Raw genomic sequence first — 26,087 nt, 5'->3', positions numbered from 1 at the left:
TTTTTTTTTCTGTCTTTCTAGTTTCTTAAATATCCTTTTTAACAAAAGGATTATAAAATTATACTAAGTTCTGCCCAGAGGATATGTGTTCCCCCCTCATTGGCCGGCAGACTTAATGGTTAGCTTTTCCGGGAGTCTCGTGATTTTAAGGTAATAGCACCTTCCACCACCAGGTGTCTCACCTATGATTGGTGTTTTATTTCTTTAAGTGAATATTTTTCTAATTCTGTAATATGTGTTCGTTATTTATATGTTCTAACGAATATATTCGAGTGTTCAAGAATTAGGGCATAATGTAAAATACTCTTTAACATAAAGTTCAATAATCACTTGCATAAATTGTTGATATATATGTATATCAATGTATATCTGTTAATCTTTAGTCCGTTTAGAAAGGACACAGGTTAGATATATCACAAACAATATCACATACAATTATTATCTATATGGATCCATGTATAATTTGGGTATCCAATCAATATTTGTTTATCTAAACATAGGTTAAATTCTTATACAATTATAATCATGATTATATGTTTTTCATAATACTAATTTGTTGCTAAAACACTTCTTTTTTTTTTTTTTTATATTAATCTTTATTAGAAAGTTTTTTTTGTTTTTTTCATAAGTTATACAGACATCCTTTTACAACATTTTAACAAAAACCCAAAGTTACCAAGAAACCCATACAGGTTCCTTCCATTCCAGAGTCTGGGGTTTTAGAAAGGTGGGGAGGTCATGTTTATATTTCCATACTCCAAAAGGAAAAAAGTAAATAACAAAATACAAACATTTAAACAATACCATAACACCCCCACATCTCCTCTTCAACTATATTTCCACTACTTTCCTTTTTCCCATTAACTTAACCCTCCCTCCTTTTCTCCCCCTTTATTCCTCCCTCCCCCCTTCCCCACCCCACTGGTGCTATATTTATACTTCTACCCTCCCATGTTTCTCTTTTCTTTTCTTTTCATCATTCCATTTGAATCTAATTGTTTTTAATAGTGCAACCTCCCCTATTTTTCCCTTCCCTACACCCTCCTACCTCCCCCCCTACATCTTCTTATGGTTCTTATACTTTATATTGGGGTATGCATCTCCTCTAACCAGTCTTGCCAGTTCTTATTAAACTCCTTTAAATTATTTCGTTTTACGTATACTGCCCTCTCCTTATATAGATACTCATTTACAGCTCTCACCCAATCTTCCACTGTGGGGGCTAACTTTGATTGCCATCTTCTAGTGATCATCCTCCTAGCATGGAACAAGCATCTTATAATTACAATGGTGACTCCCCTTTTCTCTGCTCTCTCATCTCTGTACCCTAGGATACACGCCACCGCATTTAGTTCTATTATGGTCTTGAAAATTCTACTTAGAGTCTCTACTACTCCTTTCCAATATCGGAATAGTTTAGGACAATTCCAGAGCATATGTATTAAGTTTCCCTGCCCCCCACACCTAGGACAGCTGTCATCTGCTCTTTTACCGAATCTAAATAGCCTCTGGGGAGTATAGTACGCTCTGTTGATCGCCATCAGGTGTGATATCTTATGAGGGGGAGAGACCGAAACCTTTGGACACAACTCCAGTATCGTTTTCCATTGTACCTGAGTTATATTACCTACATCTTGCTCCCATCTCTCCTTCTCAACCCTACTCTTCCTCTCTCCATTGATCTGTTTATCTAATTGAGAATAGAGTTTTGATATTAGCCCTTTAGTAGATCCTACTTGCGCTACCAGTTGTATCAACGGCAGCTCTTCCCACACTAATATCAGGTTTCCAACCTGTGCCTTTATAGCGTGCCTCACTTGTAAATATGCATATAATGAGTTTTGTGATATCTTAAATTCTGTTTGTAATTCCTCAAAGGATTTAATACCCATACCTTTATATAGATGATTCAACCTTACAATACCACATTTTTCCCATTCTAATATTTTACCAACTCGCCATAATTCTTTTAGCTTCTTGTTATTCCATAGAGGGGTGTACTTAGTTATTTCCCCATATCCCATTTTTTTTTTGACCATATACCATACTTTTAACATCATTTTTACTGTAGGGCATCTATACTGAAATGAATCTGCTTCTAAGGTCTCAATCAGTGTCCTATGTGGCGAACCTGTTAACACCAGTCTCCCATTTGGGCTTCCTCCATTCACCACCTCAATTCCCCCTAACTGTTGAAGTTGTGCTGACAAAAAATAACACTCTGGATATGGGACTGCAAAGCCCCCCTCCTCTACCGGTAGCTGGAGTACCCGCAAACGCAGTCTGGCCTGTCCCCCCTTCCATATCAATTCCCTAAATAACATCTCGATCTTATTAAACCAGCTTCTGTTAATCCATAACGGGGAATTATGTAATATATAAAGAAGTTGGGGCATCCAAATCATTTTTATCAAATTACATCTACCAGCCACCGACAGAGGAAGTCGCTTCCATATAGCAATTTTTTGTTTGAACTTAGCTAATCAAGGGGCTAAATTATAACTTATAAATTGCTTGGGATCCTTAGTCAGAGTGATTCCGAGATATTTCAATTTATCCACTATCATCATTTGGGATACTCCTAATGTTGTTTGTTGGTCAACTGGGTCCATTGGGAGACATTCCGACTTTTCCCAATTAATCTCCAGCCCAGTAAAATCACCAAACTCCTGTACTGTATCTATTGCTTTTGTCAGGGAATGTCCCATATCTCCCAAAAATAACAGAATATCATCTGCGTAGAGCGCTATTTTTTCCTCCCCAGATTTTCTTAGAAAACCGACTATCTCCCGGTTTGCCCTAATTGCACAAGCCAGGGGCTCTATAGCAAGGGCGAAGAGTAGGGGTGACAGTGGACACCCCTGCCTCGTTCCTCTTCCTAGCTCTATTTTATCGGAAAGTTCATTATTGATTTTTAATCTGGCACAGGGTTTATTATATAGCATCTTAATCCAACCAATAAAGGATGGGCCTATACCAAATTTCTCCAATACTTTCCATATGTAACCCCATTCTACACTGTCAAATGCTTTTGTTACGTCTAATGCCACTACTGCACCCGGGGAATCATTATCTGTTGGAATCTGTAAGTTCAAGAAGGCTCTCCTAATATTCATACTAGTTGACCTATTGGCTATAAATCCTGTTTGATCCATGTGCACTAATCTTACTATAACTCGGTTGAGTCTAGTTGCTAATACTTTGGCCAGTATCTTTGCATCAGTGCAAAGAAGAGAAATTGGTCTATACGCTGCTACATTTAATGGGTCTTTACCTTCCTTATACAGTAAAATTATGATTGCCTCCATCATTGATAGAGGCAGTTTGCCCTCCCCACTTACTCCTCTTAATGTTTCCAACAATTCAGGGAGCAGTATCTCGCCAAGATTTTTATAAACTTCAATCGGAAGGCCGTCTGGCCCAGGCGATTTTTGATTTGACATGCTTGCAACTGCTTCCTGAAGTTCTTTCAAAGTAATTGGAGCTTCCAACTCTTCTCTTTCTTCTTGTTTCAAACACGGCACCTCTAGATGGCCCAGAAATGACTCCATCTGTTTATCCATCCCTATTTTCTGTGCAGTGTATAGTTTTTTATAATATTCTCTAAATACTTGACCTATGCTCCCAGTTTCCGTTGTAACTACTCCCTCCGTTGTTCTAATCCCCGGAATTGAAGATGGGCCAGAATTGCTCTTCACTAGTTGTGCTAACACTTTTCCCATACTTTCCCCTTCTGCAAAGGAGACTTGGCGATAGAACATGCGTTGTGTCTCTGCTTTTTTCAAGGCTATCAACCTGAATTCTTCTTGCTTATCTAGCCACAGTTTTTCTTTTTCCAGGGTGGGGTCAATGATATAATTCCTTTCAGCCTCTAACACTTCTCTCCCTATACTCGCCTCCTGCTCTCTTGACTTTCTATTGGATTTTGCAATGGATTGGATCAGGAGTCCCCTCAAAAACGCTTTCAAGGCATCCCATAACATCCCTGGACATACTGTACCTCGGTTATTTTTTAGGAATTCTCTTAGTTCCATCTGGATTTTCTCTAGACCTTCTCCTGACTCTTTTTTTATTAGTTCTAACCACAAAGGGTTCAATTTCCATACCTTCTGTCCCCTCCGTTCCCTCGTTTTTAGGGTTACTAACATTGGGGAATGATCCGATACACCCCTAGGCTGGTATTCTATCTCTTCCACCAACTGAAGAGCCAGGTCATTCCCCAATATCATGTCTATTCTGGACAACGTGGCATGCGAGGCCGAACGGCAGCTATACTGCCGGGCATCCGGATTCCCCGTTCTCCATAAATCCAGTAGTCCTACTTCTTCCATGTATTGACCCAGCCTCCCGTGGCCCGCAGATTCCACCAGTATCTTTTCTGGGAATCTATCCAGTTTAGTATCTAAAACTGTATTGAAGTCCCCTACTATTATAATAGGGATTCCATCTATCCCTAATAAAAATTCATATAGTTCAAACAACACTTCCATTCTGAATGGTGGGGGGATATAAATATTTGCCAATACACATTCTCTGTTTTCAATTAAACAATGTAAAAATATATATTTACCCTTTTCATCTTGGGCGACTCGTTTACAAACAAAGTTCACCCCTGTTCTTACCATAACACTCACCCCTCTACTATATGACGAGTATACGGAGTGGTATTGATGTTGATATTTTCTGTTCTGCAGCCGATGCACTGTGTCTTTCATCAGGTGCGTCTCCTGCAGACAGACCAGCCCAACTCCATATCCCTCCATCATAGAGAACACCGCTTTTTGTTTCACCTGTGTCCCCAGGCCCCTCACATTCCAGGAGCCTATCTTAATTTTTCCGCCCTGCATCCACAAAGAAAGGGAAAAGAGAGAAAATCAAAGAAAAAGAAGGATATAAAAGGGCAGGATATATTTCTGGAGAATGTAGAGGTTAGGATCTTCCCATATCCCCACACCTTCCAATTCTTCCCTATCTTCTTTATTAAATTAAGCCTGGCTTCCAAGACCTTAATCCCCACTAAGATGCCATATTTTTTAACCAGCACCACATTTTCCTCTATTATATATTTCCTAACGTGAGTTGTGCTATCTACTTGTTTATCGTAATTTTTCCCCGTGTTATCAATCAGTTTTACTTGTTTTTTGCTAATCAGTGTTTTATATTTATTCTTTATTTGAGTTATCTCCTGAGCCCCATTCAGTAGTGCACACATATTTTTTTTTCCCCCCCTAACCTTCCCCCCTTTCTCCCCTCCCTCCCCTCCCAGAGACCCTCCCCCCACCTACCCAGGTGATGTTCAAGGGGCTTCTTAGTGACCTTATTCCACTCTTTACACAACATATAAACCACATATCCCTTCTCCACTCCTTCCCGCCGTGTGTTACCACTCTTCCCCCCCAGACAACAAAAAAAAAAAAAAATAAATAAAAAAATTCAAACTCACCCCCCCCCCCCCCTTCTTCTACCTTCCAACCAGACTCACACTCCTAACCAGGAACCATGGATGCTAAAATTTTTCTCTATTTTCCTCAATCCACTTTTCCACCTCCATTGGGGAGCTAAAAACCTGCGTATACCCTAATGCGTTAATCCGTAACTTTGCAGGGTAAAGAAGAGCGTATGTCAATCTAAGTTTCTGTAGCCTGCGCTTCACCTGGAAAAACTCTGCCCTTTTTCTCTGAAGTTCTGGGGAAAAATCGGCATATAATGAGATTCTAACCCCCTTATACATCATATTCCCCATTTCCCTTGCTTTCCGTAACAACACCACTTTATCTTTATAATTTAGTAGTTTCATCAATAATGGCCTAGGGCGACTTCCCTCAGGTGGGACTCTAAAGGGGACTCTGTGTGCCCTTTCTACAGAGAACATTGTTGAAAATGAGTCTCTTCCAAACATATCAATTAATAAATGTTCCATGAATTCTGCGGGATTTACTCCCTCGCTTTTTTCAGGGAGACCCACTACACGCACATTGTCCCTCCGAAGTTTATTTTCCATATCGTCCATTTTTGTTGTGTATCCTGTGAACTGCTCCTTCAAAGTTTCTAGTTCTTTAGTTAGGAAGGTTGTATCATCTTCTAACCTACTGGTCCTTGTTTCGAGTTCTACCGTCCTCTCCACCACTTTCTGTAGATCTTGCCTTACCACCAACAGGTCATCCTTCACTCCCTTCATTTGAGTACACAATTCTTTCAATGAGATGTTGCATGCATTTACGGCCATTAACACATCCTTAATAGTAGGCTCTTTTTCCAACGGAAGGGGGTCACCTGTTATAGTCTCTAAATTCTCTAAATTCATTTCCCCTGCACCCGGGTTCTTATTAACTGAACATTTTGCCACTGCGCCTGCCTGCGTGTTAATATTAGTATTAAAATGTCCCGTGCTTTTCCTTTCAGGTAATATCCCTTGTTGTCCCTTAGTCTGCCCCTTTTTTGGAGGGGTCTGAGATGATTGTGCAGGATTATGAGCGAATTGTTCCAATTTAGCTGCCGTGGCAGACTGTTGCATGCTTTTTTCCCCCCTCTCCTTGGCCGAGCGCAGGTGTTGCATCTTTCTTTCTTTCCTTTTCCCCCTTCTCGCCACTTTCCTCCCCCCTCTCTTTGGGTATTTCCTTCTCTATTTATCTTATTCCCATCCGATCTTCAAATCAGTCCTGAATATTGCTTTTAACACTTTCTTAACCTTGTGACACAGCCGTCCTCCACCATCACTCATTCAGAGGTTTAATACAGTGTTAGCGATATCTTATACCCAGCTCTCCAGGGTACACTTCATGAATCACATTTAAATCCCTGCTTTTTTACTTCACAGCTGGTGTTTTTTTCACATGCACTAATTCAAAAAGTCAATTAGTTTTTCAGGACTGCCACCATCCCTTAATACATCACTTAGTGCACCAGCGGTCTTGCCTTATAGCCATTCCACAGATATTCAACTCCAGCGTCACAGTTTTCCTGGCTTCACTAGCCACCAACTCTTGCCTTTACAGCAGGTAATTAATTGCATACACCGCTTGATTACCATTCGTTCATCTTGGTAGGCAATACGTCCTGGTGAGCAATACAGGGTGATACAAAGCACAATGTACTCCAGAGAGGGGAGGGGAGAGAAAAAAAAAAAAGAAAAAAAAACAAGAAAACCGCTCAGGGACCTCCTCACCCCCAGCCAGCACTTCTCCTGTTAACTTTTGCCTGATTTCAGACACCACAATGTCTACTATGTCCGCAGCGTTGTTTTGCCACACCTCATTCCTCTATCTTCTTCTCCCCCCCGCACACCACCGCTTACCTCCCTCCTCCTGTCTCGGCTTGCGGGCGGGCGGGGAGAGCCACTTGTTGTCAGCTGTATGTAGCGTTGTTCAGCGAAAGTCGGCAAGGTTCGGTGGCTCCGATGCGATCGGCGCTGGGGGGTGCTCGTGTGTCCTCGTGTATCCTCGGTCGTTTCCGTCAGGGACTCGGGACCCGGAAATGAACGCTGCTCCCCGAGGGCTCGGGTTAGTACGGCTCCGTAATGCGGACGTATATCATCATCTCTCCTCCCGTCCGACTTCAACAAGTAACTCCGACCCTCCTCACCGTGCATCCAGCCACAACATCAAGCACGCCACTCTCTCCTCATGGGGCCCAGGAGGAGGTAACACACGGCGTCTCGCATCCCTCACTCCACCTTACACCTTACACATCCGGTCACGCCCCCAAGGCCCAGCCGGAAAACACTTCTACTTATGATCACACTTTCATATATAATCTCTTTATGACAAAGTTCTTTAGATCATTAGATACTAAATTTATAATCTCAGTTGTGACCTATGTATAAATTGAATGGCTTCGAAAAATATAGATGATACTGGTAGATGAATCTTACAGCATGTTTTGGGATGAACTCTGAGCTTCCAATAAATGATTAAATGGGTTAGCTGTGTCCTTCAATATGTTTTTGGATGAGGCGTCAGCTATTTGCACGGTTGTATATTGTCCAAATAGTCTTTTACTTACGTACAATGGGGTTCTCTAGTTAAGGGTTATTTCCATGTGATAAATACTTATGCGAGTTTGGCCTTCTCACTCTAACCAACAAAATAAGTAAACAGCTTTTTATTTGGTGACAGAAGATACCATTGTTTCAGCGAGTTTCTTTTTTAAACACAGGTTTTGTAAAAGTTTAAAAAGAACTAATCCTTTCAACATTTGGGAAAAAAAAAAAACCTGCGAGATCTTGTACTTTGCTTTAAAGGTCTCCAAGAGGTCACAGTTCAATAAAATACTGAAATCCCTCATCTCGGCCAGCGAATATTAAATGTATTTCTTCATGAATTCACAACAATACTAACACTGACCGTCACACAAACATATAATGATCTCAAGTCTGGAGCCTCCAGAGAGTTGGTGAGTAAGGTCAGCCTAGTAGATCTGGCCGGAAGTGAGAGGTCCTACAAATCTGGAGCCCAAGGAAGACAGCTTAAGGAAAGCTGTAATATCAACAAATCCCTCTTAACTCTCGGTCTAGTCATAAATTCATTGTCTAAAATCTCAGAAAATAAAAGGAGGAACCAATACGTGAATTATAGAGACTCTGTGCTCACCTGGCTATTAAAGAACAGCCTTGGAGGAAACAGCAAGACGATTATGTTGGCCACAGTCAGTCCTGCAGCAGATAATTGCCAGGAAACTCTCTCTACCCTAAAATACGCAGACAGCGCCAAACAAATAGTCAACCAAGCCGTGGTGAATGAGGATAGGAAATCTGAAGCCATAGAGGAGCTACAGGAGGAAATAAAAAGACTCAGAGAGCAGCTTACAAAAACAGAACAAATGAAACAGGCAGCAGTACAAGAACAGTTGCAAGAAAAAGAAAATCTTCTCAGAGATCTGAAAACCTCGTGGGAGGAAAAGCTGAAAAGGACTGAGGCTGCCACACAGGAATGGCGGAAGAATTTAGAGAACATGGGTGTCATTCCTAATAAACAGGATGTCATATTTAGTAATCAATGCTATCTTATCCAACAAGGTACAGCATTAATTATCCACAATATAACGGATCACACCAAGATTGGCTCAGGACTTTCTCAAGACATCCTGATTTCTGGGGCTGAGCATGAACATTGTGTGATCAGGAGGACAGAAGATGAGGTTTTTCTAATTCCCATTAATAACTCAAAAACCTACATCAATGGCTGCGTGTTTAAAACATTGACCCAGCTGTGGCATGAAGATAAAATACAGATAGGAAACGATGTATTTATTTTACACCTTCCCAACAGTCCAAAGCCAGATCATATGAAGATAAAAGTTTCCACTGAAGCTGAAGCTCAAACTTATAATGAATTGAATACAGAAAATGACACGTTATTTACTTTATCTAATAGAGACGGCTGGAATAGTAGCATGGTCGAGGATGAGAAATCCAAGTTGGACTTGGCGATGTCTGCAAACTTCAAGAAAGCTGAAGGCTTCACACAAACCATCCCAGCCACTGATGAGTTTTTTAGTTTTCCTAAAAACAAAAAAATGTACAAAACAAATGTACAAACAAAAAAACAAATACAAGATGCCATGGTTCAATGTTCACCGCAGTATTGGGAGGCCAGTTCTCAAACGTTTGAAGGTTTAAAAAGCAGCGACTACTTTCAGGACACTCCAGAGAAGGAATATCATGCTACTTTACCAAGGTATTTTACTTCTATTTCAGGATGCATGTAATAGTAAATGGCAATCAATACTGTATATGACACAGACAGGCAATCAATAGAAATTCATTTTATTTTTGTTATTCTGCATGCATACTGATACTAAACCAGGCAGTAACTCACTTTTGATGCAATGTTGCCACACAATGTGAAAAAAGTTAAACACATGAAGTTATGTCTTGAAAAATCCAAATTAGTGTCGTAAACTACCATCAAAGCAGCTAGCACGGCTGCTCTGGGGCCTGAGGGCAATGGGGGCTAATTTTTCTCCTCCATATCCAATGATTCAACATGATTGCTTGTTAGTCCAAAGACTAATACCTGGAAACATAATTCTGTATAATTCACAATAAGTTGAGTGCTTGAAGAATCGGTTTCTATCATTCTTGTTTTAACACAAGGCTTGTATAATTTTGGAATGGTTGATCCATTGTAACTTGGAAAACATATGAAGTGACAAAGACCTTTATTTCATCTGTCTTGAGGCCTAACTGAATTTGACATCTCCACCAGAAGATTATAAAATGTATTATTTCTTCATCATAATCACAAAAGTATGTCACCAATAACTTGGTCGGGATCCTCCATCTGTAAACAATATTCTGAGCTTGAAGGATGGAAGCGAATGGGGTAAATGCCATGCAGGCTTGCAGCGAGAGATTGTTTGTAAAGCTCTGGTAATGTGTGAAAGGATCTGGCCACATTAATCTCTCATTGATGCGGAAGAAGTGCAGCCATGCAAGGGTATTATGAGGTACCAATGCTGGGAGATGACTGAACTTTTGAATTCTGTGTGCCCTGTCTATAGGGATATCCTATGAAGTGATGTCAGGGACTAGTTTACAGAAAAGCTACTGCAAATATGAATTTAGTTCCCCAGGCCTGACAGATTTAGGGATACCCCTGATTTTTTATAATGTTCCACCTGGAGCAGTCCTCCAGGTCAGCAATTTGAAGCTGCAGTTGGCAAATAATGGTTGAGTGGTCATCCTGTTTATCTACAACTGAGTTGTTAGCTTTAGCCACTTCACTCATCTGGCTCTCCAAGAAATCAGTACGCTCCTCACACAGCTTCTAATTTGTTTGGCATGTGTGTAATCTAAGCTCTAAGATTTCTTTGGAGATCAGCATGAAACATGAAAAGGATACATTTTAAAAAGTTCTCCGAGGCTGGGTTATTAGAAGCATATAGAACCGCTAAGTATTAGGCATGTCTGCCTGTGTAGCTGTAATGGTGTCGCCCCCAGTGCTTTTTCTTTGGGGATGGCGGTTTGTTGGGAGAGCGTGCTGGAGATAGGGCTGCTCTCTTACCTCTGTCTGTTGTGCAGAGAGAGGAGGCAGCAGGCAGGAAAGCAAATTCTTCCATTACCGAAGAATCATTCAGATCCAGGTCCGCTGGAGGCTGGGAGACTGGGAGGGACAGCAGCAGCTTTCCTTCCTGGCACAATCTTGGGGTCCATGCTGTGGCTGCTTCATGAACAATTTGTGAAGTCGCCTGGAACTCTGAGGCTTCTCCTTCTTCCAGGACATATCCCAAGAGTTAAATGCTTCGTAATGGAGAAAATTACAAGAGGGTACAATCATTGAGAGTTGCTGTGGTGCCCTATGAATTGGAGTGCTGCAGCTAGGCGGTCATCTGCGGCCAGACCACATCCCCAACTTGTGTTATTTTTACCCAAATGTAGCGTAATGCATTGTGGCCTAAATTTATGGGAAAAAAAAAACATTTATTTGCAACATTTTTAACAAAAAGTAGAGAAACTTTTTTTGTTTCAAAATGTTCAGTCTTTTTTCCTTTATGTGGCAAAAAAATAAAGAATCCAGTGGTGATTAAATACCATCAAAATCTATCTGTCTAAAAAAAAAAAAAAAATGATATTAATTTGGGTACAGTGTAATTGTTTTTTTTTTTCCCATAAAGACTTTATTGGTTTTTCAGAATAAAACAGTAAGCCCTTGTACACACGGTCGGAGATTCTGACGGAATGTGTCCAATTGGACCATTTTGTCGGATATTCCGACTGTATGTGGTCTCCATCGGACTGTTTCCGTCAGAGTATCCGACGGACCAAGTTTTCCAACTTGTTGGTAAAATTTTCAGACAAAATGCTCCGATCGGACATACTCCGATCATGTGTAGAGAATTCCGATCGGACAAAGTGCCACACGCAAAAGTTCTACGCATGCTCGGAAACAATTTGACGCATGGTCGGAAGCATTGAACTTCATTTTCTTGGCTCGTCGTAGTGTTATACGTCACTGCGTTCTTGACAGTCGTAATTTCAGAGAACTTTTGCGTGACCGTGTGTATGCAAGGCAAACTTGAGCGGAATCCTGTCGGAAAAGCCATCATATCTTTTTCTGACGAGAAGTCCAATCGTGTGTACGCGGCATTAGACTATTGTGTTCCGATCCATCACATTTAATTCAGATTTTAAAAAAAACATTGAACTAAAGGCTGTAATGTAACAAAATAGGTAAAAAGCCAAGGGGGTGAATGCTTTTGCAAGGCACTGTATAAGCCCTTGTACACACGGTCGGAGAATCTGTCGGAATGAGTCTTATCGGACCGTGTCGTCAGATAATCCGACTGTGTGTGGTATGCATCGGACTGATTCCGTCCGAATCTCCGTCCGACCCAATTTTCCAACATGTTGGAAATATTTCCCGACCAACTGGGCCGGACGGACCTAATCCGATCATGTGTAGAGAATTTTCATCGGACCAAGTGCCACGCATGCTCAGATCGAATTCCTACATCAAAGCTATTGGCTACTAGCCTGAACGTAGTCCCATCGTAATGAAATAACGTCATCACGTTCTGAATGATCGGATTTTCTGACAACTTCGTCTGACCGTGTGTATGCAACAGTTTTGGACAAAATCCGACGGACAAAATCTGACAGATTTGGTTGTCGGAATGTCCGACCGTGTGTACAAGGGCTAACAGGTGATATAAAACTAAAATAATGCATGTAGTGCATAGTACAACTACAGATAACAGAGAGATCTTTATTCAAAACCGATATGCTCTTACATCCATAGCATTAACAAGAAAGGTAAACCCCCAACTGGGAATTTCCCAGGTGCTAAGGTAGTTTGACGACCTCTTACTATGTCAGTCAGAGAGTCAAGGTTCCGCCGACTTAAGGCTTATGATTCAGACTGTTCTTGTTGATGCTGGGTGTCTGTTAGTCGGATAGGGGTCGTTGTGGATAGTAGCAGTGTATTTGGAGCATCAGCAATTGGGCGAAGGATGTGGGGGTCGGGAGTTTAGTCATCATGTCATGAGCCATCGATCGACTTTCAGTTGGTTTGGGGTGTCTGTATCTGGAGTGTTTTCCGCTAGTCAGAAAATTGTGAAAAAGAAAAACAAGGGGGGGGGTGGGGTGGGGGTATGTCAAGTATGGAGGAGAAGGATGAAAAGGGAAAGGGTAGGGAAGAGAGTTAGAGGGGAGTGGAAAGAGGGTGGCAGGAATGTATGGTGCAGGGAGTTGTCTCTCCGATCTCCCCCAAGCTTCAAAAGCATGATCAGGGGTGTGGGCAAAGGTGTATAGCATATGGTTGGTCTATGGCGGTCCAAACATCCCCCCAGCTCTGGGTAAGGGTGTAAAGCGCCCTTTATTAAGGTTTAGCGATTAAAGTCCCGCATTGGTAAGTGTAGGAGGAGTTCAGCTAGTCGCACTGTCCCTGGTGCCAGCACTGTTACAGTTAGCCCTTGTATACACGGTCGGAGATTCCGACAGATTGTGTCCGATCGGACCGTTTTGTTGGATATTCCGACTGTGTGTGGTCTCCATCAGACTGTTTCCTTTGGAGTATCCGACGGACCAAGTTTTCCAACTTGTTGGTAAAATTTTCCGACAAAATGCTCTGATTGAACATACTCCGATCATTTGTAGAGAATTCCGATCGGATAAAGTGCCACGCATGCTCAGATCAAATTCCTACACCAAAGCTATTGGCTACTAGCCTGAACGTAGTCCCGTCGTAATGAAATAACGTCATCACGTTCTGAACGATCGGATTTTCTGACAACTTTGTCCGACCGTGTGTATGCAACAGTTTCGACAAAATCCGTCGGACATTGGTTGGGGTTGTCGGAATGTCCGACTGTGTGTACAAGGGCTTAGATGACCTCTCGTTGGCGTGATAAAGCGTCCATCTTTCCCATGTCTGGGCATATTTATGTGGAGTCTCGTGCGTAATTGTTATTTAAATTGTGACATTGCTGTTAGCTGAAAAATGGCCTGAGCAGGAAGAAGGTGGATTTCATAGTTTCATAGTTAGTAAGGTTGAATAAAGACACCAGTCCATCCAGTTCAACCTGAAATAGTGTCTACAATTGTCCCTCACCCTGTACATTGCACACTCACATTGGTCCCTACCCTCAAGGAGCCCACAATCCAAGGTCCCCATTCATATACTAGGGGCAATTTTGGACAGAAGCCAATTAACCTACCTGCATGTCTTTGGATTGTGGGAGGAAACCGGAGTACCCGGAGGAAACCCATGCAGACACAGGGAGAACATGCAAACTCCAGGCAGGTAGTGTCATGGTTGGAATGCGAACCAGTGACCCTTCTTCCTGCTAGGTGAAAGTGCTAACCACTACACCACTGTGCTGCCTTTAAAGTGGTTAAAAAATAAAAAACTGCCCTGCTAGACCAGTGGTTATTTCAACCACGAAGAATATGCAAATAATTTTGTTGAAATTAATTATAAATAGATCCACAAGTATTTTGGTTTCTGTAAGCTTTAATCGGGGGTATACCTACAGGGGTTGTGCAGCTCCCCTGTACACCTGCATAGGAGAGGCGGCATATGGACAAACTGATGCATTCCATTTCTTCCATGTAGCTGCTGAATTCCGGCTTCTCCTCTCCCTCCCGCAGGCATTCAGCGACCTCTTCTTGCCAGGCCCTGCTGTCAGGTGTGTGTGCAGTGTCCAGATTGTCATACCCATGCCTCAGAAACTCCCACAACACCTCCCTGCTCTGTTCTGCATATATCTAGAGCCCAAAAACCATAGTGCCCAAACACACTGTGAGGGAGCCCTGGAGGAAGCGGGCGGTGGGAGAGACATGCCGATCCGGTCCATAGAGGAATTGACATTGGCTGCCTGGGACAGTGACAGCATGGAGGAGCCAGTTATGTTCCACCCAAGGTCCCTGAGCCATAAACTGGTGACTGATAGGGGAAAAGAGGACTCATCATGGGGGAGGGTAAAAATCCCTAAATCCTTAAATCCCACCCCCTGTCACTGGGCATTCCAACCCCCTGTCACTGGGCACACCCACCCTCCTGTAGTCTAAACTACAAGTCCCAGAAGAAGGGTGAGGAGCAGAGCAAACCATGAGGGACAACAAAGTACTAATTACACCCACCACTATGACTGACCTTCAGAGGGATAAGGGTGGGATATAGAGGAACTGATACCCTCCATTTAACTCTTGCAGCCGTTGAAAGCCTTATGTCTCCTCCTCTCCCTCCCACAGGCATTTAGCGGCTACAGGAGGAAAATGGAGGGTATCAGTTCCTCTATGTACTGCCCCCACTGCCCCTCTTATCTAGGTCCTGCAGCTCCCTAGATAAAAAAAAAAAAACTGACTACCAGGGTCACAAAGGTCACACTTGCAATCGGGCCCTGGGGTTCTGCCGCTGTTCAAGATGGCAGCAAGGGGGCCCACAGCAAAGCATGTGAAAGGGTCCCACTGCGGGGTCATAATAAAGGGCCCCCTGATGTGAGTAAGGGGTAAGGGGGGCCCTTTGTGGTTTCTTGCACCAGGACCCTGAAAAATCTACTTTCATCTCTGACTTGATTTATAACAAACATGTCTGTGTAGAAAGGTTTGTATTTAAATGGGACTTTAAATGAGGCTGGTCAATGAATAATAAGCTGTTTGTAATGCCTAGGTATTAAGGTCATATTGAACCATGTTCCAAAGAGACATAATCATATCAATAGATTCATATTACATATAATAATACCGTAATCACATGATTTACATAGTAATATTTGTATAAATTAATTTAATATAATTATCGTATTTATCGGCGTATAACACGCACTTTTTCCCCTTAAAATCATGGGAAAATCATAGGTGAGTGTTATACGCCGATCCCCCCGCCGATCTGCCGATCTGCGCTGTCTGTGGAGCGCCGCCTATATTTACCGAGCTAAGCCGAGTGTACTGTGTACTGGGCTCCACTCTCAGTCACGCCTAGTCCCGCCTCCTAGCCTTTACGTCCCGCCATTGGCCCGGTGTTGTGTCCATCACAGGAGCCAGGACAAGGGGCGGGACGGGGGCGTTACTGCGAGCAGAGCCGAGTAGCCGAGTACCCTCGGCTTGGCTCGGTCTATGTCGGCGGTGGGAGGAGCCGAAGATCTCTGCGGCAGCGGGAGGAGCCGAAGATCTCAAAGGCGGCAGCGGGAGGAGCTGAAGATCTCAGCGGCGGCGGCGGTGGGAGGAGCCGAAGAACTCGGCGGCGGTGCTGGGAGGAGCTGAAGATCTCTTTTGGGAGAGGCTGCAGGGGGACAGTGGAAGGCTACATTGATGGGCATTTAAAATGTAAGGTTTTTTTCCTTAAACTTGCCTCCTAAAAGTTTTTTTCCTTAAACTTCCCTCCTAAACTTGGGGTGCGTGTTATACGCCGATAAATACGGTAGTTATTGGACATAATGGTACAATCGATAAAAATAATAAGTCATAAAAAAGGCATATAGTGTAATTAATACTGCCGTATCCACATATAAAACATGTCTGTTTGTTTTTTAGGCAGGATATAAAAATGGAGGCTCCAGTGTGTCTGGTTGAACATCTTCAAGATGGGAGCCTTCGGGTCAATGCTGAAGCGGTAGAAATCTTGTCCAAGATAAAACAGCCGTTGGTTGTGGTGGCCATTAATGGAATGTATCGTACTGGAAAATCTTATTTGATGAACAAGTTGGCTGGTGATCGAAAAGGTGAGAGATCCGGTGACAACAGATGGTGCTAGTAAAGTGTATATCTGGGCAAAATAAAGAACATGTTTAGTACATCTCTATGTGCCCATTTCCCCATATTGTATCCCTTTAAAGCAGTGGTTCCCAACTGCTGTTCTCAGGACCCAATAACAGGCCACATTTTAACCTTAGGGAGATGCAGACTAGAATGCTGCGATCACTGCGCAGAAAATGATATTACATAGGGGCGGACTGACAACTCATGGGGCCCCCGGGCAATAGGAGATTATGGGGCCTCCAGGCAATCCAAAATTATGGGGCCACACAGTATACACACACGCACACAGTATACAATCACACAGTCAGGGGTGGACTGACAACTCATGGGGCCCCCAGGCAACAGGAGATTATGGGGCCCCCAGGCAATCCGAGATTATGGGGCCACACAGTATACAATCACACAGTATACAATCACACAGTATACAATCACACAGTATACACATAAATGTACACACAGTATACACAGACATGTTTCTATTGGCTGAGAAGGTACTGGAGAGGTGGGGCAGCTATAATCTCAGCATTTTTAGACCAAGAGGATGTCAGTAAGGGACATTTCAGAGACAGAGTTTAAAAAAAAAACACAGATTTTTACATACTGTCCCTGTTTATACTGAGGCTGGCAACCCTGATGGGGCCCCCTAGTGGCTCGGGGCCCTCAGGCAGTGCCCGAGTGGCCCAATGGTCAGTCCGCCCCTGATATTACCTGTGATGTATTTCAGTTATCCTGCAAACCTGGCCTGTTAGTGGGATCCCGAGGACAGGAGTTGAGAACCACTGCATCAGATCAATGCATAATTGTTTGAATGTTTAGATTTGTGCTTCAGTAGGGTTGGAAGTCTAATGCCCCGTACACACGTTCCGATTATCGGACCACAAAAGTCGCTTTCGGACGGATCGTTCGATAATCTGATCGTTAGTACGCAGCTTTCGACAGCCGATCACGACAGTCCGTCCAACCAAATCCGAAGGGACAAACAGGAAAACTTTGGTCGAACGACAGCCCATCGTACGACAATCGTGTAGTCAGTACAGTATGCGTCCGATAAAAGTCGTTCGACAAACACCACGCATGATCAGAAACACAAAAATAAACCAGATGGACACACGAGTCACACGTATTTGACATCATTTAAAATACGTAGCTACGCACGACGGAAGATTTCACTAGAATCGTACGACAGAAATCTTACACACATTTTGCACTGTTGTATTCGATCTTAGTTGTATGCAACAAAATACGAACGATCGGTCTTACGATAATCGGAACGTGTGTACGGGGCATTAGCCCTTGCACACACGGGTCGGACATTCCGACAACCAAATCCGTAGGATTTTGTCCGAAACTGTTGCATACACACAGTCGGACAAAGTTGTCGGAAACAGAACGTGATGACGTAATTTCGTTACGACGGGACTACGTTCAGGCTAGTAGCCAATAGCTTTGATGTAGGAATTTGATCTGAGCATGCGTGGCACTTTGTCCGATCGGAATTCTCTACACATGATCGGAGTATGTCCGATCGGAGCATTTTGTCGGAAAATTTTACCAACAAGTCGGAAAACTTGGTCCGTTGGATACTCCGATGGAAACAGTCCGATGGAGACCACACACAGTCGGAATATACGACAACACGGTCTGATAGGAAACATTCCAATGGAATCTCCAACCGTGTGTACAAGGGCTAAGTATGTGTAATTTACGAGTAGCATGTAAATTGTTGAATGGTGTACCGTGCACCACATTTTATTGTATTTCTTTTCTTTTTTTTCTTTATCTGTGTATAGTTGGATGTACACATGTAAAACCCTTAATAAAAATTATTGGTTAAAAAAAAAAAAGAAGTGTGGTAACAGATGTATTTTACCATGTAATACCTCAATAATATGGCCTTAGTCTCTTCATAAATGAGAATGGGCCACTAAGTCTACCGTAAGAAGTGACATACGTACCCGGGACTATCCTCTGCTTTCAGGTTTCGAGATGAGTGCCGCTGTGCAAGCAAAGACCAAAGGTATCTGGATGTGGTGTGTCCCTCATCCCGTAATGGAAGATAAAACATTGGTCCTGCTGGACACAGAAGGTCTGGGGGACGTCCAAAAAGTAAGCCTTGACCAAATTCCTCTTTAGTAACCAGAACAGATGATGTAGTAATATTGGTTCTTTCCTCGCTCCCATTATAGGCCACTGTACTCATAGATCACATTCGGTGCTTTTGTCTTTTTACGAAGTGGGTGGGTGACCGGTTTATATTGGTAATCTGTAAAGGAAAGAAGTAGTTATAGACCTGACTGTCTGGTGAGGGTGCCTGAATAATGCGAGTACAAATCATTGGGAGGTAGAATAGCTCACATATACAGTATGTCTGTATTTAATAGGTAACTATCCGTTTGTAAAAAATAAAAAAAATAAAAAAATAAGGCCGCGTACACACGCGGGGACTGTTCGCTCAACCTTGTCCGCTGAACAGTGTTTCAGCGGACAGTCCGCTCGTGTGTGGGCTTCAGCAAACAGTCCCCGCGTGTGTAGGCTTGTTCGTCAAACTAAGTTGCGCGCATGCTCAGAAAGGATTTACACGGCGAAGGTTGCAATGCAGTGTATAGGACGTCGATTTTCTCGTCCCGTCGTACGTGCCGTATACGTCATCGCGCTAGGTTTCAGCGGACTGTTCGTTCGTCGTGTGTAGGCAAGTCCGCTCATGCTAATTTTGAGCGGACTGTCCGCTGAAACTGTTTGACAAACAAAGTTGAGCGAACAGTCCCCGCGTGTGTACGCGGCCTAATAAGCAAATAAAGTCCAATTTTAAGCATCCCCTGCAATAGGAATTTCAGTTTTGATGAGATACTCCCCAAGAGTTAAAGTAGGGCCCCACCCTAAAATGAAACTTCCGCTCATCGGAACCCTTCCCCTCCTCCGGCGCCACAATTGGCACATTTCAGGGGGGAGGGGGGGTGCAGATACCTGTACAGTACAGGTATTTGCACCCACTTCCGGCATAAATATCCGCAGATTCTGCGGATATTTACGCCACTTCCTGCGGGTCCCCCTGCTGTCCGCTGGGAAACACACGGATGCCAGGGACAGCGGGGACCATCCTTATTGCGCAGCGCGATTCGCACATGCGCAGTAGGGAAACGGGAAATGAAGCCGCAAGGCTCAACTTCCTGATTCCCATACCCAAGATGGCGGCCGCAGCACCCGAGAGACGATCGAGAGATTCGGCTTCGGGTGCCGACATTGCGGGCGCGCTGGGCGGGTAAGTGTCCTTATTTTAAAAGTCAGCAGCTGCAGTATTTGTAGCCGCTGATTTAAAAAAAAAAACAGCCGAACTCCCGCTTTAAATACTTCTAAGGGGACGCAGACACTGCAACTTTTTCCATAAGAGCACTGAGAGTGCACCAAGTGGTTTTAATTAACCACTTAAGGACCAGCCTCCTTTTAGGTGTTTACATGTTTAAAACAGTTTTTTTTTGCTAGAAAATTACTTAGAACCCCCAAACATTATATATTGTTTTGTTTTTTTCGAACACCCTAGAGAATAAAATGGTGGTTGTTTCAATACCTTTTTTTCACACCGTATTTGTGCAGCGGTCTTACAAGCACACTTTTTTTTGAGAAAATTCACTTTTTTTTTAATAAAAAAAATAAGACAGCAGTAAAGCCCAATTTTTTTTTTTTATTGGGAAAGATAATGTTACGCCGAGTAAATTGATACCCAACATGTCACGCTTCAAAATTGCGCCCGCTCGTGGAATGGCGACAAACGTTTACCTTTAAAAATCTACATAAGTGACGTTTAAAAAATTCTACAGGTTACATGTTTTGCGTTACAGAGGAGGGCTAGAATTATTGCTCTCGCTCTACCGATCGTGGCGATACCTCACATGTGTGGTTTGACCACCGTTTTCATATGCGGGACGCTGCTCACGTATGCGTTCGCTTCCGCCGCAGGGACCACTTTTATCTTGTAGCGGACCACCCACTGAAGAAGAGGATACCGGGGATTATGGCAGATAGCTGCTGCCATAACAATGATATTCCTCTTCAAACACTGAGCAAACAAGCAGGAAAAAACTCTGGATAGCCGCACACTGGAAAAAGACTTGAAATCCCATCTTTAATTGAAACAACGTGGGTCACATCAAAACAAGATCAAAACATCCACAGCAAAAGGAATAACAGGGTACAGGAAAAACTTGACGCGTTTCGCACCGCAATCAGTGCTTACTCATAGCTTCCGCCGCAGGGACCACTTTTATCTTGTAGAGGACGGCCCGCTGAAGAAGAGGATACCGGGGATTATGGCAGCTGCCATAACAACGATATTCCTCTTCAAACAGCTGCCGTAAAACTGCAGGCGTGGTGGTCCGTAAGTGGTTAACCAGACCTTCCCATCTTTAGCAGGTAAGGAAACAGGTCAGACTCGGCTACAAAGTTTGGTAAAATTCCTGCAACGTACATTGATCACCCAGGGGGGATTGTTTTATTCTCAACAAAAGGGGAGTTACTCTAAATCAGGGTCTCATCCATAGCGAAAGTATTTTTTTTCAAAAAAGTTATAGAGCGTGCATCAAAAAAAAAAACGGTAAAAATCTGTACCAAATTTTTGCTTCTGAGGATCTATATTACAAATGATGTCCCATAGTTTGAGAAGGACTCTGAGTCCATTTGTAAAGAAGTAGCGTTGCTGCTTTCAAGTCTAGTTACCAACATCTTCTTATTGTGGAAGCATTTCAGCCTTAAAGAGGAAGTAAACCCTGATGAGTTTACTTCCTCTTTCATTCCCTGCTAAGGTAAAGCATAATGGGCTGCTATGCATCGCATTGCATCACATCGCATCGCATCATAGTCCATTATGTGTCACTTACCTGACACAGGAGCCAGCGATGTCACCGCTGTCCCCTGTAGTCCGGAGCATCCATCTTCTCGGTGGGTCTCGCCGCTCCGCCGCTGTCATTTGGCGAAGCCGCGATGACGGCACTCCCGTGCATGCGCACCGGAGCCGCCACTCGCGGCATATCGCCGTTGACCGTGGCGCGCTCAGTGCGCCTGCGCGCCGCTGTCTACGGCGCATGCAGTGCCTGTCTTTTGGTAAATATCTCCTAAACCGTGTAGGTTTAGGAGATATTTCTTGGACCTACAGGTAAGCCTTAATCTAGGCTTACCTGTAGGTCAAAGTGTGTTGTAAGGGTTTACAACCACTTTAATACTTGACCAGTAAACTCCACGTAACCCGAGGACATTGTTGTTTTACAGGGAAACAGTAAAAATGATCTGAAGATATTTTGTCTGTCTGTCTTGCTGAGCAGTGTCCTAATCTACAACAGCCGAGGAACCATTGATGAAGATGCAGTTGAGAAGCTCCGGTATCCTTCACAATACAGTGCCATTTAGTGGTAGGTTAACGACAGTAACATCGGAAAGGTAGATCGTCTGGGGCAGAGGGTGATCGGACTTTGCAATCTTTAAAGAGGAACTGCAGTCTGCTCCCATAATTTGTAATAAAAACATCTTTGCCCTTCTGAAGCTTCCCTCCAGCCACTTTGTATGTTATTTTATATATACTGTGATTCAGTACTTGCCAAATAGGCTGTGGAAATCTCCACCCACTGAGTCTGGCTGCAGCTGTTTTAATTGTAGGCGGCTGAAGCTGCTGCCTGTTCACTTCCTGGATTTACACAGACACACAGAGGGAACACCTCCAGCTCTGCAGCTCTCATTGGCCCTCCCATGACTCATCCCCCCTCCCTTCCTGGCAAACTCTCATCAGAGAGAGAGAGAGAGAGAGCTGTGCATGATGCCAAAATTCTAGGCTAATGACCAGACAATAAACAGGAAGTACAGGGCTGTATAAGGTATTTATTGGCGGAAAAAAATAAATATATATTTTACTATCGAAAATTAAAACAACAAGGGCATTTAAAGCGGTTGTATAGTATATTTTTTCACTTTTACTTACAGGGAAGGCTATAATAATGCCTATAATAAGGCTTACCTGTAGGTAAAAAAAAAATCCCCTGGCAATGAGCCGCTGATTGCAGTGGCGCATGAGGAACGGGGGATTCTCGGCTGGAAGCCTGGCAGATGCCGGACCCTGCTGGAAAGAAATCTCCTGCGCGCCGCTCTGGCCACTCACAGCGCTGGAGCTGCGATATCCGTAAGACACGCAGAGGGAACATGTCAGCTCCCTCAGCGTGTATCGGGCGAGATGTCGGGGCCTCATTCTAAGGTAAGTATTTCATAATACGCTAGTATGCGATGTCGTTTCCCTTGCAGGTATGAAAGAAAAAAAAAATTTCAGCGGGTTTACTACCGCTTTAATAGATGGGAAGTTGAAAAAAAATTACTGAAGTTCCACTTTAAGTTTTTTTGTTAATTATTACATATGGTGTTTAAATTTAATGCAAAGTGTCTCCTGTCCTGCTGGCTGCTTTCTTAGTTGAAATCCAAAGTCTTCCATCCCATACACCCATAGCCGTAACCTCATGGTGCTGCAGGGGTTAATATCAGCTTGTCACTTGCACAGGACTCTGGGCTTGTGATAACTCTACACTATGCTGGTGTTGCATTCTGATACTCTGGGTTCTGACCTTGCTGATCTCTGTATTACCATATTGTCAGCTGCCTCTCCTGACCTTTTGCTTGTCCTTGGATTGTATTTACTGTCTGCTGCCTCTCCTGACCTTTTGCTTGTCCTTGGATTGCATTTACTGTCTGCTGCCTCTCCTGACCTTTTGCTTGTCCTTGGATTGCATTTACTGTCTGCTGTCTGTCCTGATCTCTGCCTGTTTCTAAACTATGCTTATCGCCTTCTGCCTGCCCTGACCTTTGCCTGTTTATGGATTACACTTAATGTCTGACACCCGACCCTGACTTCTTCCTGTCCCTGGATTATGCTGCTGACCACCACCTGCTTCTGAATTCTGTTACTGGCTACTCACCTGCTGAAACATTAGCCCGATTCCTAAGCCCTCTAAGGACCACAGGTACTTCTTTGTATATCTTTTTTCCACCTCTTGTATGGCTTAGGTAGGGCCTATAAATATTAGAAGTACCTGGAGCAGCCAGGTACTTGTAAACGTGCTTGCCTTAAGAGAACAGGGCTGGTATAGGTGAAAATACACTTTGACCACTAGTAGCGGGGTTAGAATTACATGGCAAAGGTACCCCAGATGTAATCCTAACCCTTTGTATTACTAAAAGCTGCACTACACCATCTTTTTTAACCCCAACTAAACTTACAAAAAACCATGACACAAATGTTGGAGGAAATTGGCCATTTCTGCCCCTTTATTAAAACAATAACAAATTATATATCAAAATACTACAATAACCATAAAATTTAAGGTTGCCAATCCTTGGAGGCACCAAGTATCAAATTATCCACATTGTATCTGCGAAACTACTTCCACGGTCCCCAGCCGCACCGCACCGGCTCGGAGACAAACCACATTCTGCAGATACCACAAATCCACCATAACTGGCATTCCACCGAGGACTCCATACCTTAGATGGGTCCCTAATAAGATAATCACAGCATGTTGTTTTTAAAATGCCTCCAAAGACCCCAACCGCACTTTGACCTGAAAAAATAAACAAAAAACAAAAATAAAAGAGGACGAACCAATCCCATGTAGGGCGAGCAGGCAGGAATGTTTCTCCTCCACGTGTCCTCCTTCGGATGTCCGGCTCTACGTAATATCCCTCAAGACTATCCTTGCAGCCACTCCCCCACACTGGCTGCCCAATGGCCATAAAGCTAAATTAAGTAACCAACATTTTTTAAACCCCTGACTTCCCCGGCTTACCCTGTGTTCCTTATCATGTTAGCCCTGCGCTCTTTTTTTATTTATTTTTTTTTTTTGCTTTGGGCTATACTATCTGTAGTTTGGCTGAAGATGCTAAAGCCCAATTCTGAGCAAAAATGAAAACGAAACCAAAAAAAATATATATAATAAAAATCCTTGTTTCCATCCCATCCACACCTATCCCTGTATAAATTTCCTGCTGCCATGTGACCCTCAATGTAGTGGAGACTGGTGATTAGAAGCTGCATACTGGCCCACAGGCTGGTCTTGTTGCCTCTCCCTCAGACACTTCTCATATCCCATGGAAAGTGTCCACAGACAGTGATGTGAGCACTTGAAGAAGAAACACCCCCAATCTGCAGTCCAAAACCTAAAGTGAGCTTGTTGCTTTGCATCTGCAAGGTAAAGTAACAGGCTCACGCTAATGGCCTGTACACACGATCCGAATATCGTACGACAGATCTTTACGACTTTTTTCGCTTAATAGTTGCAAGTAGAAATTGAATAGGTAACTAAAGTCAGGAAAATTCTCGTACAACAGAAAAAAAATAAAATCGGAAGTGATGTCATGTGTTGGAATGGATTTTTATTGTATTTTTTGGACGACGACTATACTGACTAAATGAAAATCGTACGACCTCGCATCGCACGAGGAGAATTGTCATGCTTGTCCGATCAAATAATATTGGATGAACTGTGGTGATTGGCTCTCAAAAGTAGTGTACATACGATCCGAAGATCGTACGATTCTTCCTCGTTTTCGTACAATATTTGGATCGTGTGTACGGGCCACAGTAAAAGGACACATCAGGTATTTGCAGGCATGTTGTGTGAAAATTAAAAGAAAAAAAAACTATTGTTTATAGGTCTCAATATCTCAAGCTCTGATTTGCAAACATAGCAATGACTTTTCTTCTTAAGCTGGCTAAGCACTGTTTGATTTTTGGTTGTGAAATGTTATTTTGATTTTCTAGTCTTTAGAAAGGCTCAAATCAATGTTGGTTTTCTACCGCAGTGCTGAGAACACTCAGAAGAGCTGGACACATTTCTAACAATGAATGTAGGTTTTGTTAGCGAAATTCCATTCATTCCAAACATAAATGCAAATTTGGAGGTGCTTTTGAGCAAGGCATCATCCCGGTATCAATCTTTTCAGCCAGTGATTCTGAACATGGGTTACCTTAGGTCTCTGTGTTGCCTCTCTGATTATTACCCTCCTTGCCCGGTCCGTGAGTTTTGGTGCGCGGCCATCTCTCGTCAGGCAGGTTTGCTGTTGTGCCATGTTCTTTCCATTTGGTTATGATAGATTTGATGGCGCTCCTAGGGATCATCAAAGATTTGGATATTTTTTTTTTATAACCAAACCCTGACTTGTACTTCTCAACAACATTGTCCCTTACTTGTTTGGAGAGTTCCTTGGTCTTCATGGCAATGTTTGGTTAGTAGGGCCCCTTGCTTAGGTGTTGCCTCCTCTGGGGCCTTTCAAAAGGGTGACGGTTCATGTGACACTTAGCCCCCGTACACACGGTTGGACATTCTGCCAACCAAATCCGTTGGATTTTGTCCGACGGATTTTGTCC

General features: G+C 43.2%; 1 protein-coding gene and 1 pseudogene across 2 annotated transcripts in view; both read left to right on the top strand.

The window, feature by feature from the left end:
• The window catches only part of LOC143925605 (kinesin-like protein KIF13A pseudogene), a 40,876-nt pseudogene extending 31,363 nt beyond the window's left edge, over window positions 1–9,513 (top strand). The window contains exon 3 of the transcript XR_013262041.1: window positions 8,336–9,513. The product of XR_013262041.1 is annotated as a kinesin-like protein KIF13A pseudogene (transcript). The remainder of the gene's footprint in view (window positions 1–8,335) is intronic.
• A 35-nt stretch (window positions 9,514–9,548) lies between these two features.
• LOC143923343 (guanylate-binding protein 1-like) overlaps window positions 9,549–26,087 on the top strand; it is a 64,739-nt gene continuing 48,200 nt past the window's right edge. The window contains exons 1-4 of the mRNA XM_077446955.1: window positions 9,549–9,674; window positions 16,472–16,659; window positions 18,675–18,802; window positions 21,956–22,065. Coding sequence (XP_077303081.1) covers window positions 9,559–9,674; window positions 16,472–16,659; window positions 18,675–18,802; window positions 21,956–22,065 — 542 coding nt within the window. The 5' untranslated portion in view covers window positions 9,549–9,558. The remainder of the gene's footprint in view (window positions 9,675–16,471; window positions 16,660–18,674; window positions 18,803–21,955; window positions 22,066–26,087) is intronic.

This window comes from Lithobates pipiens, unplaced genomic scaffold, assembly GCF_037356315.1.
Source record: "Lithobates pipiens isolate NorthernLeopardFrog02 unplaced genomic scaffold, aLitPip1_a1.2 Scaffold_22, whole genome shotgun sequence".
Lineage (NCBI taxonomy): Eukaryota > Metazoa > Chordata > Amphibia > Anura > Ranidae > Lithobates > Lithobates pipiens.
The sequence above is the reverse complement of the archived record's forward strand: the minus strand, read 5'-3'. Positions and strand labels throughout refer to the sequence as shown.